The 15699-nt window shown below is 40.8% G+C and overlaps 1 protein-coding gene across 2 annotated transcripts in view; it reads right to left on the bottom strand.

Moving 5' to 3' along the window:
- FAM149A (family with sequence similarity 149 member A) overlaps positions 1–14751 on the bottom strand; it is a 40411-nt gene extending 25660 nt beyond the window's left edge. For both annotated transcript variants that reach the window (XM_069492905.1, XM_069492906.1), the window contains exon 1: positions 14183–14751. In XM_069492905.1, coding sequence (XP_069349006.1) covers positions 14183–14751 — 569 coding nt within the window. The remainder of the gene's footprint in view (positions 1–14182) is intronic.
- Positions 14752–15699: the final 948 nt, after the last annotated feature.

The following is a 15699-nucleotide window of genomic DNA, read 5'->3' as shown; positions in this document are numbered from 1 at the left end:
GAGTTTACTCCATTAGTCATAAACCTCACCAACAATTCTGAGGTGGGCCCTTAGTCCACCTTTGAGACTGCTGTGGGGCAATTCTCTCAAGACTTTTAAAAGCCCCATTGTTTAGCCTGGACAGTCTATAAGATGACCCTAAATCTTTCTGAGGTCACAATAAGCCAAACCTTTCATTCCACCTTTACCACTGCCTAGGATTTAATCTTTGCCCAGAGGCTGTTTCTTAGTTTTGCCCAGAAAGATTGTGACAGTGAAACAGTTTTATTTTCAAACCCTGCAAATCCTGACTCTTATATTTCATATGAATTCTGCTCAAAACCTGAATAGTTCTTTTTTTCATTCATGCTGTAGTTCAGATGTTTGTTCCTCAACTGTGATGTTGAAATTTGATCCCAGTGTTGGTGTTTGGGTCATGGGGCAGGTCCCTCATGTGTGGCTTGGTGCCTCACTCATGCTAATGAGTGAGTTCCGGCTCTACTAGCTCCTTGAAGAGCTGATTGTTCAAGAGTCTGACACCTCCACTCCCCCTTGCTTCCTCCCTTGCTGTGTGATCTCTGCATAACTATTAGTGAATAGCAATGTAGTCATTATATTACGTTAGTTCATTCACTGTGACAAATGTACTACAATAATATAAGATGTTAATGATAGGGAGAAACGTTTCTGTAAATCTAAAACTGTCCTATGATAAAACTATATTTAATAAATGCTTGCACTAATCTCTACACATCTAAATATATTTTACAAAGTTAGTAACTACTTTCAGAGAAGACTAGTAAGATAATACCATGTTGCATTATTTTAATATGAAGAGTATAAAAATCTTAGAAAGTGCTGGGTAAATTATAAAGTCCACAGCTTACATAAAATCATGAAAAAAATAAAACTAATAAACTATGTAACATAAAACTGAAAAAAGTTATCTAAGGACATTATTTTAAAGTGAGTCTAGGAAATTACAATAAGTTATATCTGATATTAAACAATAACAGAAATTTTCTTTCGATGAAAGTTTTCTAGGAATAGCGTATGTAAAGCAAGGTGCGACTACACATTAGATTCACCTGGGGATTAAAATAGTTTCATGCAATATTGCCAGAAAGCCACTAGATGTCACCGTTTCCCCTCTTTTGTCACTTTAAAACCCTTTCCCAGGCAGATTGTATTATAATACCATGTACCTATTTTGCAAGATTTAGGATTCACTGAATTTTCATTCCAGTATAGATGGAGAATCTTGTTTAAATCAGAAGTCACTATTGCAATGAACAGTATCTGGACACATAGCCCCCAGAAAGTGTCCTAATACTAGCATCCACCACAGACAGGCTGCTTTCACTTTGGGAGGCACATAGGGCCACAGACCTACATACCTGACTTCCAAACTTCACAAAAACCCAGAAAGGTGGCTACAAAAAAGAAAACCAAGGGTCAGCAAGATTAACAAAATTACCACGGGTAAATGGTTTTATCCGGCTGGCCCTCTGTTGCTCGGGGAAGACCAGGGACCAGACTCCAGATTCCTCCAAATCTCTAGCACAGGAAGCTGTTAGTCAGGCTTTCTCTTGCAGTGGTCAATTGTCCTTGCAAGTAAAGTCCATTCGGTCTTTGGGTTTTGACACTAGCAGAAGACTACCCTTTCCAAATGCAAAACAACAAAATAGGTTCTGGGACAATGCAGGATACCCAGGGAAACACAAGTCTGACTAAAGGAGACACGTGGGAGAACACAAAAGAGGCTTCTCTTTTCTTTATGCTCCAGGCTTCGCAGCTGACTAAAGCTGAAAGGAGAACTTAGCCCACCAGACACTCTCAGGATGACTATGTATGTTCTTGCAGTTTTTCTCCTGCACCCAAAAAAAGCAAGAGCCTCTTCTCTCTCTCCTTACTGGAGCACTCAGCGCAGAGTCAGACATGAAAATGCTTTACGTGCAACTTTATTCCTGTTGTAGATCCCGGAAGATGCCAGCCTAACAAATTGCAAAAGAAGAAAATAAAGACCATAATTTCTCCAGTTTTAATCTCTGAAGTTGGGAAGTGTCTATCATCAACAGCATCTCACAATAGAGGTCAGCTGAGCAGCAGTTATGAAGTATTTACATAAAAAAGATCAACACTTCATTTCAAACTCATTAGAGTGCCTACTAAAGAAAGAAAGAAAGAGAAAAAGAAAGAAAGAAAGAAAAAATGACAAGCATTGGTGAGAGTGTAGAGAAAGGGGGACCCTTGTGCATTGCTGGTGGAAATGTAAAATGGTGCAGCTACTACAGAAAAACAGTTTGGCAGTTTCTCAAAAAGCTAAAAAAAAAAAAAAAAAAAAGAATTACCATATGATCCAGCAATCCCACTTCTGGGTATATACTCCAAAGGATTGAAAGAGATGCTTGTACATCAATGCCCTTGCAGCATCACTCAGAAGAGCCAAAAGATGGAAACAACCTAGATGTTGCTTACCAGAGGAATGGACAAACAAAATGTGGTACGTACATACCTAAAGGAGTGAAAATCTGATTCCTGCTAAAACATGGATTCACCTTAAAAACTTTATGCTGAGTGAAATAAACCAGACACGAAAGGACAAATATTGTATCATTCCACTTACATGAAGTACACAGAGTAGTCAAATTCACAGGGACAGAAAACACAATGGTGGTTTCAGGGGCCGAGGAGATGAAAGAAGAGGAAGTTACTACCCGTAATAAGAGAGCTTCTGTTTGGGGTGATGAAAAAATTCTGGAGATGGATGGTACACTTGAAAATGGTTAAAATGGTAAAGTCTATGTTATGTATGTTTATCACAGTTTTTTAAAAAAATCAACACCCAGCTTGCAGAATGAATGTCTGGGACTGGGAAAGAAGTCTACATAATATGTGATTATTTATCTAACCTTTACCCGTCAATGAATGCCCTAGGGACAGATGGGGAAGTGTTGAATCAGACGTCCTTATTCACATTCCCTAAGAAGCAAAGCCAGTCCAAGAGCCCAGCACCAATATGTCTTTGTTCCTTATTGGGTTTTTATTAAAATGCTTTAACAGCACAGAAAATACTGTATGGAAAAACAAAGGCCTCAACAATGCTGAGCAGAAAAGGAATTCTTGAGTCAGTCTTTGAATGTTCACAACTTTTAGGAATTTATTCAGCCTATATTTTCCTTTTTATAAACGGACACAAGAGTTATTTACGATTTTAAAAAGTCTCATTAAATCTTAATCTATTACAATAAGAATAAAATTAAAATTCCAACTAGTGATAAAGCATTGTATAATAGTTTAATTGACAACATTTTTCTTTGTAGTCGAATATAAAATAATAGCATGTCTTATAATCAATAGCATCTTAGATTCCATGAAATTCAGTAATTCCTAATTTGGGAAAAGTTTTTTTTCAACACAGTTATATGACAATGATCGGAGGCCATTGTTTTGGGTTAAGCTCCTGTAGGGGGGCCCAACAGATCAGACTAAAAATAAAAATGCAGCCACCCAAGCTAAATTTCCTTAATGAATGACCTGCAGGCCAGTCCATCCGGGGCCTGTGGCCTTTACCTTCTCTTCTGCATAAGGAGTTGGGGGGGAGGTCCAGAGGTTTTGATTTCCTTTTTACATATCTACATACAGCTCAGTCTATTTGTTTCTGGTTTTTCTGCTATGCTCCCCTGGCCTCTTTGTCTATCTTTGCATCAGTAACACACCCTCTTATTCACTGTGATCTTTTGTAACAGAGTGAATGGCCTGAAAAAAAAAAAAAAAAACCACACACAAGAATATTTTCCATCTGCTTTAAACTTCCCCCACTCCTTTTGGAGAACTAAAACCTGCATCCCTGTCTCAGGCTGGTGGTCTGGAGAGGCAGGGGGGAGTGTCCTGTGTTCTTTATGCTGCGGGAGATGGCTCAGCAGAACTGTCCTGGGCGGAGTCACAGGACTGTCTCCAACGGAAATGGGACAATCAGAATCATCAACTGTAGTTGAACAACGATAGCCTAGAACTAAAAACCCTCCCTTTAAAAGCTCTGTATTTCTGCTTATGATTAGGGAAATGGTACTTTAAGATGGGGAGTCTTCCATTCTCCTCATTTGCTGGCAAATTAATAAATCTCTCTTTCCTTCTCAAAGCACTTGACCTTGTTCTTCTGATGAGGCCTCAGGGATGAGTGCTGAGCTTTCAGCAACATTTTCAACCAATCTGATATCCATTAGAGTAATTATTGTGTTGTTCACATTTTTCTAAGGTAATTGGTAGTGTTTTTTCTGAAACAAACTGACTCTAAAGAATTATATGCAATTACTGTGAAAGAGATGTCAAAATCTTCCACTACAATTTTGGATTTACTTCTTTTTTTTTTTTTTAGTTCTGTCAATTGTTGATAAATATATTTTGTAAACTCAAGTTTTAGATTCCTTTTTTGGAGTAAAACATGTTTTGTACTGTTCACAAGTTTATTTGAGTTATAAAAGTCATCTCCTCCCTGTATTTTATAATTTCTATATTCTTCCATTCAATCTTGACTGCCACAGTCAGACAGACAGAAGGGGTGAGAATACTTCTTTCTTGCATCTGTAGAGGAAACCTTAGCAGCAGACATTTGTTGCTACAAGTTTGTCAACTAAATGTACTTCTATATATTTTTGAAACTATTCTAGTGCCTTTAAATTAAGAATTTTTACATCCTCTCACAGATTGGCTGTTTCATCTTTATGAAATGGCCTTTGTACTTCTACAATGCTCCTTGTTTTAAAGTCTACTTGATCTGATATTATGAAAAGCACACCAGCTTTCCTTTATGTAGAACATTTGCATGCACAAACACTTGATCCATATATTTATTTTTAACATTTCTGTCTTATATTTAAATGTGAACAATATATATTTGTTGCTTGCAGCTTAAATTCAGAGAGGATTACATTTACTTCTTTTAGCAGCTGTGCTGGGGGCTCTAGCAATCCCAGGTCATCTTAATCCAATCAGGAATTGAGAAGATTGAGAATGGGGCTTCAGTTCCTGAGGTTGGTCTACCTGTAGTTCACCCTAAAAAACAGAGGCTTCCAACAGGGACAACAAATGTAGGGATAAGTGTATTTGGAGATCACACGCACACTCACACAGACATAGACATACCACACACACAGACACACAGACGCACATACATACATAGACATACACAGACACATGCACACCTACATACATACAAATTCTAATCCTAAAAAAACTGAATTTAATATTGACCTTGAATTCATGAAAACCATGAGGTTATGGGCTGGATCCAGGCTGGCCAGCACAGCTAACAGAGTGCTCAGTAGGGGAAATCACAGGGTCCTTGGGTCAGGTTCTCAGGAGTTTTGAGGATTATATCAAGAGACAAATGTACTCATCAAGTCCAAGGTTCAACTCCACCACGAGGTCAAGACACAGACAAAAGGATGAGAAGCAGAACTCCAGTGGAGTCCAAAGAGAGACTAGGACAGAAAAACAACTGCTGGACATAAGACGGCAACACCATGCTCATTTCTAAGCCCCAAACTGGGTGGTGTGCACGTGGTGGCAGCTGTTAGGGGAGTCATACTGTATGTTTGTATACACCAGAACTGCCACCAATATCTTTTTTTTACATCTTCAGTAGGGTCCCATGATTTTTTTCAATGTAATTTTGATGTGCTCTACTAAAGAAATTTCATTGTAAGGAATTGAAGTTAATGATTACTGTAAAAATTATCATTTTAATAAATCTTTAAAATAAAGAGAAATCTCATTATATTTTTAGATCCTCAAAATTATATCATTTATGTTAGAAATCAGCAGTCAAAAGAGATCCAAAATGTTACGTGATATGTGAAAGAAACATGCTCGTTTGATAAACATGAATATTAGTGCCTGGCAAGGATTACAGTTGTCAATATTTAATTATAGGGCTTCTTCTAAACCCTTAAGTGAAACCTCTAATTAAGAAAATGTGCAGGAATAGCCTTTCCCCTGGCAAGTGCCATATCTAATTGCTTCTCCATTTTTTTCTGGAAAGAGAATGCTTGCTCATTACTTGCCTTACGAGTATGAATAAAATATTCAATTTGGCATTAAATATACACAAAATAATTTATAACAAACATAATTATATAATACACTGGGAGAGAGCTGGCAAGACGAATGCTTTATTTTTAAAAAGTCATGACTTTATGACAAAAAGCATTTGTTAGCTATCCTTCAAAATGGACTAAGCTTTAAATATGGTCTCCTTATCAGTACGAACAGCAATATTATTTTGAGAAAGATACTTTTAGATTACTTGCTGACATGATTTTTTATTCTTCAAATTCCTTAGAGTCAGTTGGTTCCAGGAAAAATATCACAAATTACTTCTAATAGGAGATATATGGGAGGACATTTCTAATTTTAGCTAATGGATATTTTTTCCCTAATATTTTCATTTTCCTTTGCCCCTTCCCACATTTAGTATTCAAAATCTTTTTTCAGTTATCACTTCAGAAAACAGAGAAGCCAACAAATTCCACTCCCTCTGGTTTTTATGTTAAAAAACAAAACCCTGAACTCACAAAGACTGGTATGGATTTTTAGCACAGACCAAAGATTTAGGAGGAAACAGCTATATCAGGGAGGTTCTTCTCAGCCCTGAGAAGAGATACGAATTCCCTGGAATGGGGAGGTTCTGTGGGCTCAGACTTCTGTCACCAAGAAAGAGAATCACAGGGAGGTCAGGAATGAGGGTGTGGGACTACAGTGGGAGTCGCCACTGCAAAGCAACTTAGTCCAACGGGGACACTGTATCCCACAGAAGGTACCCTGCCAAGAAGTCCACTGGGGCTGAAATCCATCCAGTTGTCCATTTGCTATGTGTCATGGCGCAGTCACAGGCCTCCTGGAGGGAGGGGCATCTTTTCTAATTCCCATGAGCTGGTGAGGCCCAGAATCAGGCATTCAGCACCAGAAAGTTCCTAGAGCATGTTCTTCAGGAAACCATGATGCAGAGGCACAAACTTCAGACCTCAGGGGACCTGGGGACTAGGTGGAGGCTGACCTAAGACAGAATTGTAGGGTTAGAGATCAGAGGGGACTTGTGCCCTGATCCTTCTGTAGAGCTTGAGTAAGGTGATAGGATTCCCGAGAAAAGAAAGACTGTGCGGTAGGTACAGGCAGACAGGGCCTTGGGCATCCTCCTGGAAGTTCTGTGACCCAGAATGTTGCCACCTGACTCCAGAGCCTCCCATGAGGACCACAGAAGCAAGGGAGAGAGACTTCTCACGTGAAGGCCCTTCCTGGATATGTGCATGCAAGCCGGGTTATATAGAGGAAGGACAAGAAGAGATTATGGATGTTTCAGTGGAGTCAGCAAAGACAGAGGCTATCAGAGAACAGATGGGTTTCTGCCCCACCACTGAATGTCCTGGTCCCATGTAAACCCGCCAGAATGAGGCACAGTGTCGGACAAAGATGGGAAATCCCAGATAACTGCGTTTTAGTTTCTACCACTTTGGCAGAATGTGAGCTTCAATTGGAAAGTAAATTTAAAAGATAGAAAAATCCCCTCATGGGGCATTAGACCACTGACCTCATTGTGACATGATTCCTTCCTACGGGATTTGAGGGGATTCATACATTACATTAATACTTTACTCTTCCCAAAGATAAGGGTATAGATTGGCAGCCACAGAAGACAGTGCGCCATGTTTGTAAATTTCCTGCGAAAGTTCCTCTTTGTTCTTACGCTTTACAAGGGAAACTGCCACTGCAGGTTGTGAATGAATTGTGAGAGTTGTGTTGGGACACAGCTGTTGACTTTCAATGTCAGCTCTGAAAAAAGCAGTAATGACTTTCAAAATTCCCTTCTCGGGAACAGTCGATCCTCAGCCACAGGCTGCATCCCGATGGCCACGGGTCTCAAAGATATTGTGAACTGAGCATGTCCTCAACTCTAGACCATTTGAACAATTCAAATAATATTGCTTAGCCCTAAATTTTAAGGACAATAAAAGATGATATAATCATTTGGCTTTTTTTTTTTTCTTGGTGTCCTAAAATTTCTCTCTCGGTGTGGGCAAAAGGTATCTTAGTAAAGTCTACCACCATGTTTCTCAAACTATCTCCAGTGTCAGAATATTTTTTTAAATTTTTCCAATGCACTGTAGATACATACTTTAAAATATAATAAAAATAAATTAACAGGAAAATAAAATGGCAAAAAAAGATACACAAAATATGAATCCAAGTGTTTGGTTATTAGAGTTAATAGATGTAAAGTCCCTCTGTCAATTGCTATAAAAGTTTCTAGATGCTCCTTCACACTTTCTGTACTTACCTCTTCATGGACAGGTAACTAACTGATAATTGCTAAGACGTAACTAATGGAATATTGAGAAGCACTGGCCTAGCAAGAGAGAGGAGACCCCTCTCATTTTAGAAGACCTTAAAGCACCCAATAACAAAAATAGAGAACACCATGTATCTTGCATAGTATATAATGTAATCTGTTACACAGTTTGTAATTGCTATGTATGTTCACCAGCAGCTGTATGTGGAAAGCTGCCTGTTTGTATTTCCAGGCCTTATCTATCTCCCAAATTCCACTCATGAACGTCCAGCCCCACGCCTGACCCCTTCTCTAGATGTTGTCCTAATACTTCAACTCAAGGTGTATCCCAAGGTGAATTCTCATCTACCTGACAAACCGGATTCTTCTGTGGTCTGCACTTTATGAATGGCATTCTCCTTCCAGCCACATAAAATCATCTTCAGCTCTTCCTCTAGCTTCCTTCAATCTCACCAATGTGTTGCCAACTCATGTGATATTTGTCAACCTAATACCTTTCTTTTTATTATCTTCATTCCTAGGTCCCTGTACCTGTCATATGGCTCATGGCTAGAGCCTCCCTCCTCTCTCCCTGTGCATTAGCTTAATCCTTCTAAAGCTCAGCCTGCTCAGGCCTCTTCCCTGTCTAAAGACAATCAGTGGCTTTTCCAGTGTTTACTAAACAGAGCCCGGTGGCCAAGGCCCTCCCTAGTTTTCTCTTAGCCCTTTTCACAAAATCTATGTTCCTCACAAATTGGACTCCTCATATGCCATATAGTTTTGTGCTTCCATGCTTGTGCTCACACAAGTTTAGTCTCCTACAATGTCCTCCCAAACCCCAAGTCTCCATGTGCCCCAATTTTACCAATCTTTAGAACTCAAATCCCAGATACTTGCCTCTCCTTACAGCATGAACTATATGGGCATGATCTTCTCTCTTAGCTACATGCTCATGGCAATTTGTCTGAAATCTCTCCCGGACCATTCATCTCATTTTCTTACTTTTTGATGATAAAATCCATTTCTTACTTTGATTACTCAAAAAGTCTAGCTCCATATGGATCTTAGGTGGAATAAATATTTGTTAAATAAAGATTGATAATCAATGTTTGGAAAATAATATATTAAACTTCATTGCAGAGTATCGCAATGAACTCTACTTTGTATAAAGATGTTGACTGTGAGTGATAAATAAAAATAGATTTAGAATAATGAACATTATAAAATAATAGTAATTGCCATTTATCGAGTGTTTATGTACCAGCCACCAAGTTTGTATACATATCCTCTTTTAATCCTTACAATATCTCTTTGATGAGGCACTATTATATATTCCCATTTTATAGATGAGAAGATGAGGCATAAAGAGATTAAGCAAGGTACCCAATGGGAATGTGTAATTACTATCCTTAGTATTCTAAGAAAAATCGTAAAGAGGGGTTTGAATCAAATTCAATCTGACTTTAATCCATGCTCTAAAAACTATACTAATTTAAATTATAATAGCTGTTATGATTATACAACTCTACAAGAGTGAAATCACATATCATAGGATCATTGTTTTGTACTTGTTACATAGCAAGGGCTATACATGTTGACTATTGTATTGGAAAAAGTTAAAAATGTGTTAAGTACATAGCAGAAGAACATATAACCACTAACTTACATACAATTTCCAAGATTTTAAATATAACAAAGCAAAAAGGATAATTTAAGGCTAAAAAATTACAACATAAGACAAAAAGAACAAAATTATTTTCTTGGGTTTAAGCAAATATTAGACATGGCAAACCACAGAAAGTCTAATACTATTTTTAGTGAAAGTTGTGGTAATGTAACTAATCGAAAGTAATAGTGATATGACAGTTGTATACTGACCTCACCATTCATCCCCATGGAAATGCAAAGTCCCAGAAGAAAGCATTATTAACTTTGGGAAAACTCCAAGACAACGAAACAAAAAAGCCCAAGACAGCAATTATTCTTAAGGAAGGACATTTAAATTCCCTCCAGATTTGTATATGCTTCGGAACCCATGAAAGTGGATTAGATGAGGAAGAAAATATTTTTTATTCCTTCCTTCAACACATATTTATTAAATGCCTTTTGTGGGCATGTGTTGCCTTGAGTGTCACAGAACAAAGAGTTTGTAGTCTAATAGTGGATATAAGACGTGAATAAGAGTCACAGAATTTCAGAGTAAGAATGGACAAGAGCTATATAAAGGGTTGGCTGTGTGCAATTTGTGATGCTATTGGGTATACTGCATCATCTCCAAAAATTAAAAGTTTGATCCCAGAGTGGTAATTTCCTTCTAGGTGTTATACAGCACCCAATGGTAATGCTAATTAAACTAGACATTATCATCTGTAAGTAGTGCAGGTAAAATAATGATGGAAGATGATCATATACTATTAATTTGTTCTGTAAAATAACTGAACTAAAAGATTCCATTTATAACAGTCACATGATAAACAAAAATGAGTCATTTTTATCTCTCCCTCTTTTCTTTATCTGGAATGTTTCTTTTAATGAAACATGCTCTCAATTTTCATTTCTGTGCCAAGAAGTAGGTAGTAATCATAGGTAACATTTTTCTTAGCATTTTTCCATGTGTTGGGCACTTAATATATTATTTCAATTAATTTTTGGAGCACCCCTATATGGAGAGTAGTATTATCATCTCCGTTTTAAGAAGGAGGAAAAACCTACAGCTTGAGAAGAATGAATAACTTGCTCAAATTACTCAGCTAGCAACTGAGTTGATACTGGAATCCTCTTCATCTGGTTTCTGGGTCTGTAGGCTTCACCCCAACTCTAGGCTGCCTCAGCCACAGAGGAGTTGAGATACAGGTCCCTTCAATCATCTTATTGCCAGCCAAGCTGACATGCCCTTCAGGCAGCTACTGTAATATTTCCACACTAACCTGACTTTAACAATAAAACCTAATCACTCAAAAAAAGAATTAGGGTATGCTAATGGTTATGACATACAAAAGAGGTAAATACTTCCTGACCACATGAAGTTTACAATGTACCAACATACATATACAGCAATTATCTATCCACCTACCTACATACAGCAATTATCTATCCACCGACCTACCTATCTATCTACTGCTAGGAATTCTTGCATTTGCAAAACAAATAGAGCATAAGATCTTTACCAGGTGATAATTGTGTGGTTCAAACCAGAAATACAAGAAGAGGTAGTGAAGAGGGATGAGCAAGACAGGAAAACAATGTAAATGAGGTACACAGTATAAATGAAACGCAAGGGGAAATGAAGGTGAAGATCAAAGGTGCTGGATCACATATCTGGGGGTGCAGGACAGTGAGGTAAGAAAGAGAACTCAATAGTCTCTGTCTCTGGCTCAGAAGTAGCAGCGGCATGTCCTGCAGAATTGAAAGGGCAAGGCCCTGTTCCATGCGCTGCGCTGTTCACTTACCGAATTTACAGGTCAGAGATCAAAACCTCGGTGCCATTCAGCATCTTAGTGGGGATAATAAAGTCCCTGAATTATAAGAGAGTTTGCATATTTTCCCACTCAAGTTAATTTCATTGTTTTTAGTTTTAACAAAGGCCAAGTACAGAATTAGGCAAATGCGTGGGTTAACTTCAAAAAAATACAAACTGTTAGTTAGGATTTTCCCTTATAACTGAGTAATGTAGTCTTCAAACTAGATCTATGTTTCCTGAGGATATGTCACATTTGTTCTACATGTATTCATATTCTTTCCAGTCACTCTATCTTTTTTTTCCTCCTATTCCTATTTTAACCATCTCTCCCTCTCCAGGGCCCCCGGCTTTTGAAAATTAAATACATTATTTTAATATTAACTGAGCAAGCTGACAGCAGTAGCTATCTGCTAACTGACAGATGAGATGGTAGAGGGATAATTTAAATTTTTTGTCTTACGATGTTTGTTTATTCAGTGTTATAAATAGCCACCTCAGAAATATAGGAGGAAAAAAATCCAAGGTGCAAAAGATCTGTAGTATTGAAGGAAAAGTCACCTTAAAGTTTTCTTCCTTCCCCTTTGTGTCCCTTTCTACATTTTAGTGATTGAAAAAGAAATGGGGAATGATGAGAGGAAGGGAATATGAGTAGTTGTGTCTCTAAAAAGAAAAATGCTATGCTCAGAGGACCTGTCTGCAGCCCTGCCTCTGTCCTGCCTTTACCTACTGCTACAGACAGGAGGAACACAAACGCAGGAAGATTCTGGAAAGCACATATCTGCACACACTATTTCTCATGGCAATTATCTAAAATTCAATTTCTTCATGCTCAGTAAAACTGGCTGCATTTGCTAATGTGGAATAGTCTCTTCTGTACATAATGTCAAGTATAGTGTTATTCAGAAAGTATCTATTGCAAATTTTTGGACAATATAAACATGGACTAAAATGTTCAAGAATTGAAACTATATATTATATTATAAACTATTATTTATATATTATATGTTATGTTATAAACTATTATAATAAGATCAGTTCTTTCACTGGCCATGCTGCATATTTCAGTGCCTATTTGTTAAAAGCACTAAGACTAGAGTTTAAGGTCAGTATGTAGATTTCTTTGCTCATAAAACATTAATTGCATGAACGGTAAGGACCAGTTGCCAATAACAAAGGTCTAATTTCTTAGGCATATATATTGTAGCCAGTTAAACAAAATTAATTTCCCTTAGGGAAAAAATATCAGTTTCTAAACATATATCATAATACAATATTTTAAATGAAAGGGAACAACTTATTGTTTAACGGCTTGTTTTAGCATTGACATGCACGTCATGCAGTTTTGTGAAATTGTAACTACTTAATTTGTGAATGAGTTAGAATCAAATGCAAAATGTCTTAATGCAAAAATCAGTCAGGATTTTTTTGGGGGGGGGTGGGGCTGGGAAGGGCCTCATTAGATTATAATTCAGCAACCTGGGTCTGTGAATGGGCTCTTCCGGTCTGCCTTTGACCATTTCACTATTCTTTTGCAGCATTAAGAAGGATTGAAATGTATCCACTTAAGAATAGCTAGCAATATGCTTGTTCTGCTTGTTAAAAATTAAAATTAATCTTAGTTCTAAAATACACATTTTACAAAAGTAATGTTTTCACCACTGCTCTTGATAGCAAAAAGGGTGTGTGTGTGTGTGTGTGTGTGTGTGTGTGTTTTGAGAGAAGTGGCCTCTGTTTCCCAGCGAAATTGTCCCCATGAAGTCAGTCGGTTTCTGTAGGAACCTGGGTCCTATGGGATGCACTCGAGAACTCTAGGGTTTATAATCAGATGTGTCCTGAGCATCACAAGTCCCACTTGTGTTAGATGACGTTATGCATATGTAAATTAACTATGTCACACAAAAGGAACCCATCGCACTTGGGATAAGACTTGAGCTGATCCTTAGACAGTAGGGAAGCACAGTGTCTCACCATTTCTTAAAATCAAATTGTGGCTGCCAGTAAGTGTATTGGGTTACCCTGCGCACCTGCTATATTCTGCGGCAAAGAAAGGGACTTCAAGGCTCCTTTCAAAACCCGTAAGAAAACCAGACTAACAAGCGCTCTAAGTATCAACGCTTCTGGTAGAAGAGAAACAGAATTCTGTCCTTCGAATTCCCTTCCTCTCCCCTCTGGTAAACAGCAGAGGATTCACTCTGAGAAAGTTGAGCAAAAGCACATCACAGCTTATGTTTGAAAAGACCAGAAAGCCAAGGAATAAAGACTCAAGAAAAGTACAAGCAGGGTGCCCGGGTGGTCAGTGTACGTTATTGCAAAGAGCGCGTTTTCTAACGTGCGCCTGGGAAGGCAGGTGTGGCAGGCGGAGGGCATGGGGGGGTCCCAACAACAGACAGACGCGCTGGGACCTTGCGGCTACTCACACGGCCCCGCAGTCCTCCGAGTCGCTGTCCGAGGCCCGCTCCTCGCCAATGTCCGGGAGGGTGAAGAACAGGGTTTTGGGGCCGGGCCCAGGGGGCACCCAAGCGCCGGGCTCCGGCTCCCCAGGGCTAGGCTGGCTGGGGGTCCGTGGCCTCGCGGCGCCCGTGACGCACGGCCGCGCGGGGGCCCCCAGGTGTGCGGGAGAGCCCGCGGGGCCGCCACTGGAGGCGGGCAGGGGCAGCGGCGGGACTTTGGCTGCTCTCGGGCTGCTGGGCAATGAAAGGGGGGTCCCTGCTGCTTCCGCCGCGCGGCTGGCGGCCGAGACCCTGGGGTAGGAGGCGGTGAGCAGAGGGTGCAGCGGGGCGGGCGCGGCGCGCGGGCCGGCCGGGGAGCCCGGAGCCAGAGCGGGGAAGAGAGTCGGGGTCTGCGCGGTGCTAAGCGGGGTGCCCGGGGTCGCAGGTCCTCCGCAGTGGCTGGAGGAGGCGGCAGCCGAGGGGACCGCTGGGGACGCCGTCGAGGTCTTGAAGATTTTGGCAAAGAAAGACCCAAGGTCCAGCACAGCAACCTTCATGCCTGGACCCTGGAAATGCCGTTCTCCCTGCGGCCCGAATCTCCAGACCAGGAGGAGCCGGGCTGCGGGGCTCCATCCACCGCCTCCCGCGGGGATCCAGACAAGGAGGCCCCGGGCGGGGGCGAGGATCCTGGGGTCCCCGCACGCCGCGGAGCCTCAGAAGCCTCAGGTTCCCCCTCTACCCAGAGGGACTTCGGGCTCTCAGCCCCGCACCGCTGCGACGGACCTTCCCCGACGGCCTGGTGCGCCCACGGAGTGCTGAGGCTGCGGGCGGCGGCGGGGGGCGCTGGCCAGCCCCTGGGGGGAGCAGTCCCTTCTCTGCCCTGTGCCGCGAGACCCCGGAGGGCTGAGGGGCCGGGAGCCGGGGGAGGCGGCGTGCTGAGCTGCCAGCGCCACCGCGGGCTGAGCACGGAGATTGCGACCTCAGCCCGCCGGAGATGCCCCACCGGCCCCCGGGACCGCGCGGGCGGTTGCTAAGCTAAACAAAAAGCCTGCTTAGCTCCGGCTAATTGGGCCCCAGACTGCAACTCCGTCTGTGTCTACTGTAGATAACACCAGCTCCCCTCCTGGACTCAGGCCTTAAAGGAACCGTCTCCAATTTCTCCATCATTCTTAGAGCTTGGCCAGGTTCGACAAGCCCAGGGCTGAGGGCAAGGAAGTTGAACATTGCATTGGGAAAGATAATATTGGTTCTAAAAGGTTCTGGAACTTATCTAGTCTGACAAAGCCAAACGTGCTAGGGTCAGACCACCTGTCTGATGTGAGGAACGTGGGTAAAAAGGTGTATTCAGGCTTGAATAAGCTTGAAATAGTAGTGCCCACTCTCCCTACCCCGGGTCATGTGCAAAGGGTCACTAAGGATGACATTTGGGAAAAACAGCGAAGTGCTTCACCAAAGAACTTGGAAATAAGATTGGACTCTTGAGAGCTCAACTGGTAAAATACACA

The sequence above is a fragment of the Eulemur rufifrons genome, chromosome 18, assembly GCF_041146395.1.
Source record: "Eulemur rufifrons isolate Redbay chromosome 18, OSU_ERuf_1, whole genome shotgun sequence".
Lineage (NCBI taxonomy): Eukaryota > Metazoa > Chordata > Mammalia > Primates > Lemuridae > Eulemur > Eulemur rufifrons.
The sequence above is the reverse complement of the archived record's forward strand: the minus strand, read 5'-3'. Positions and strand labels throughout refer to the sequence as shown.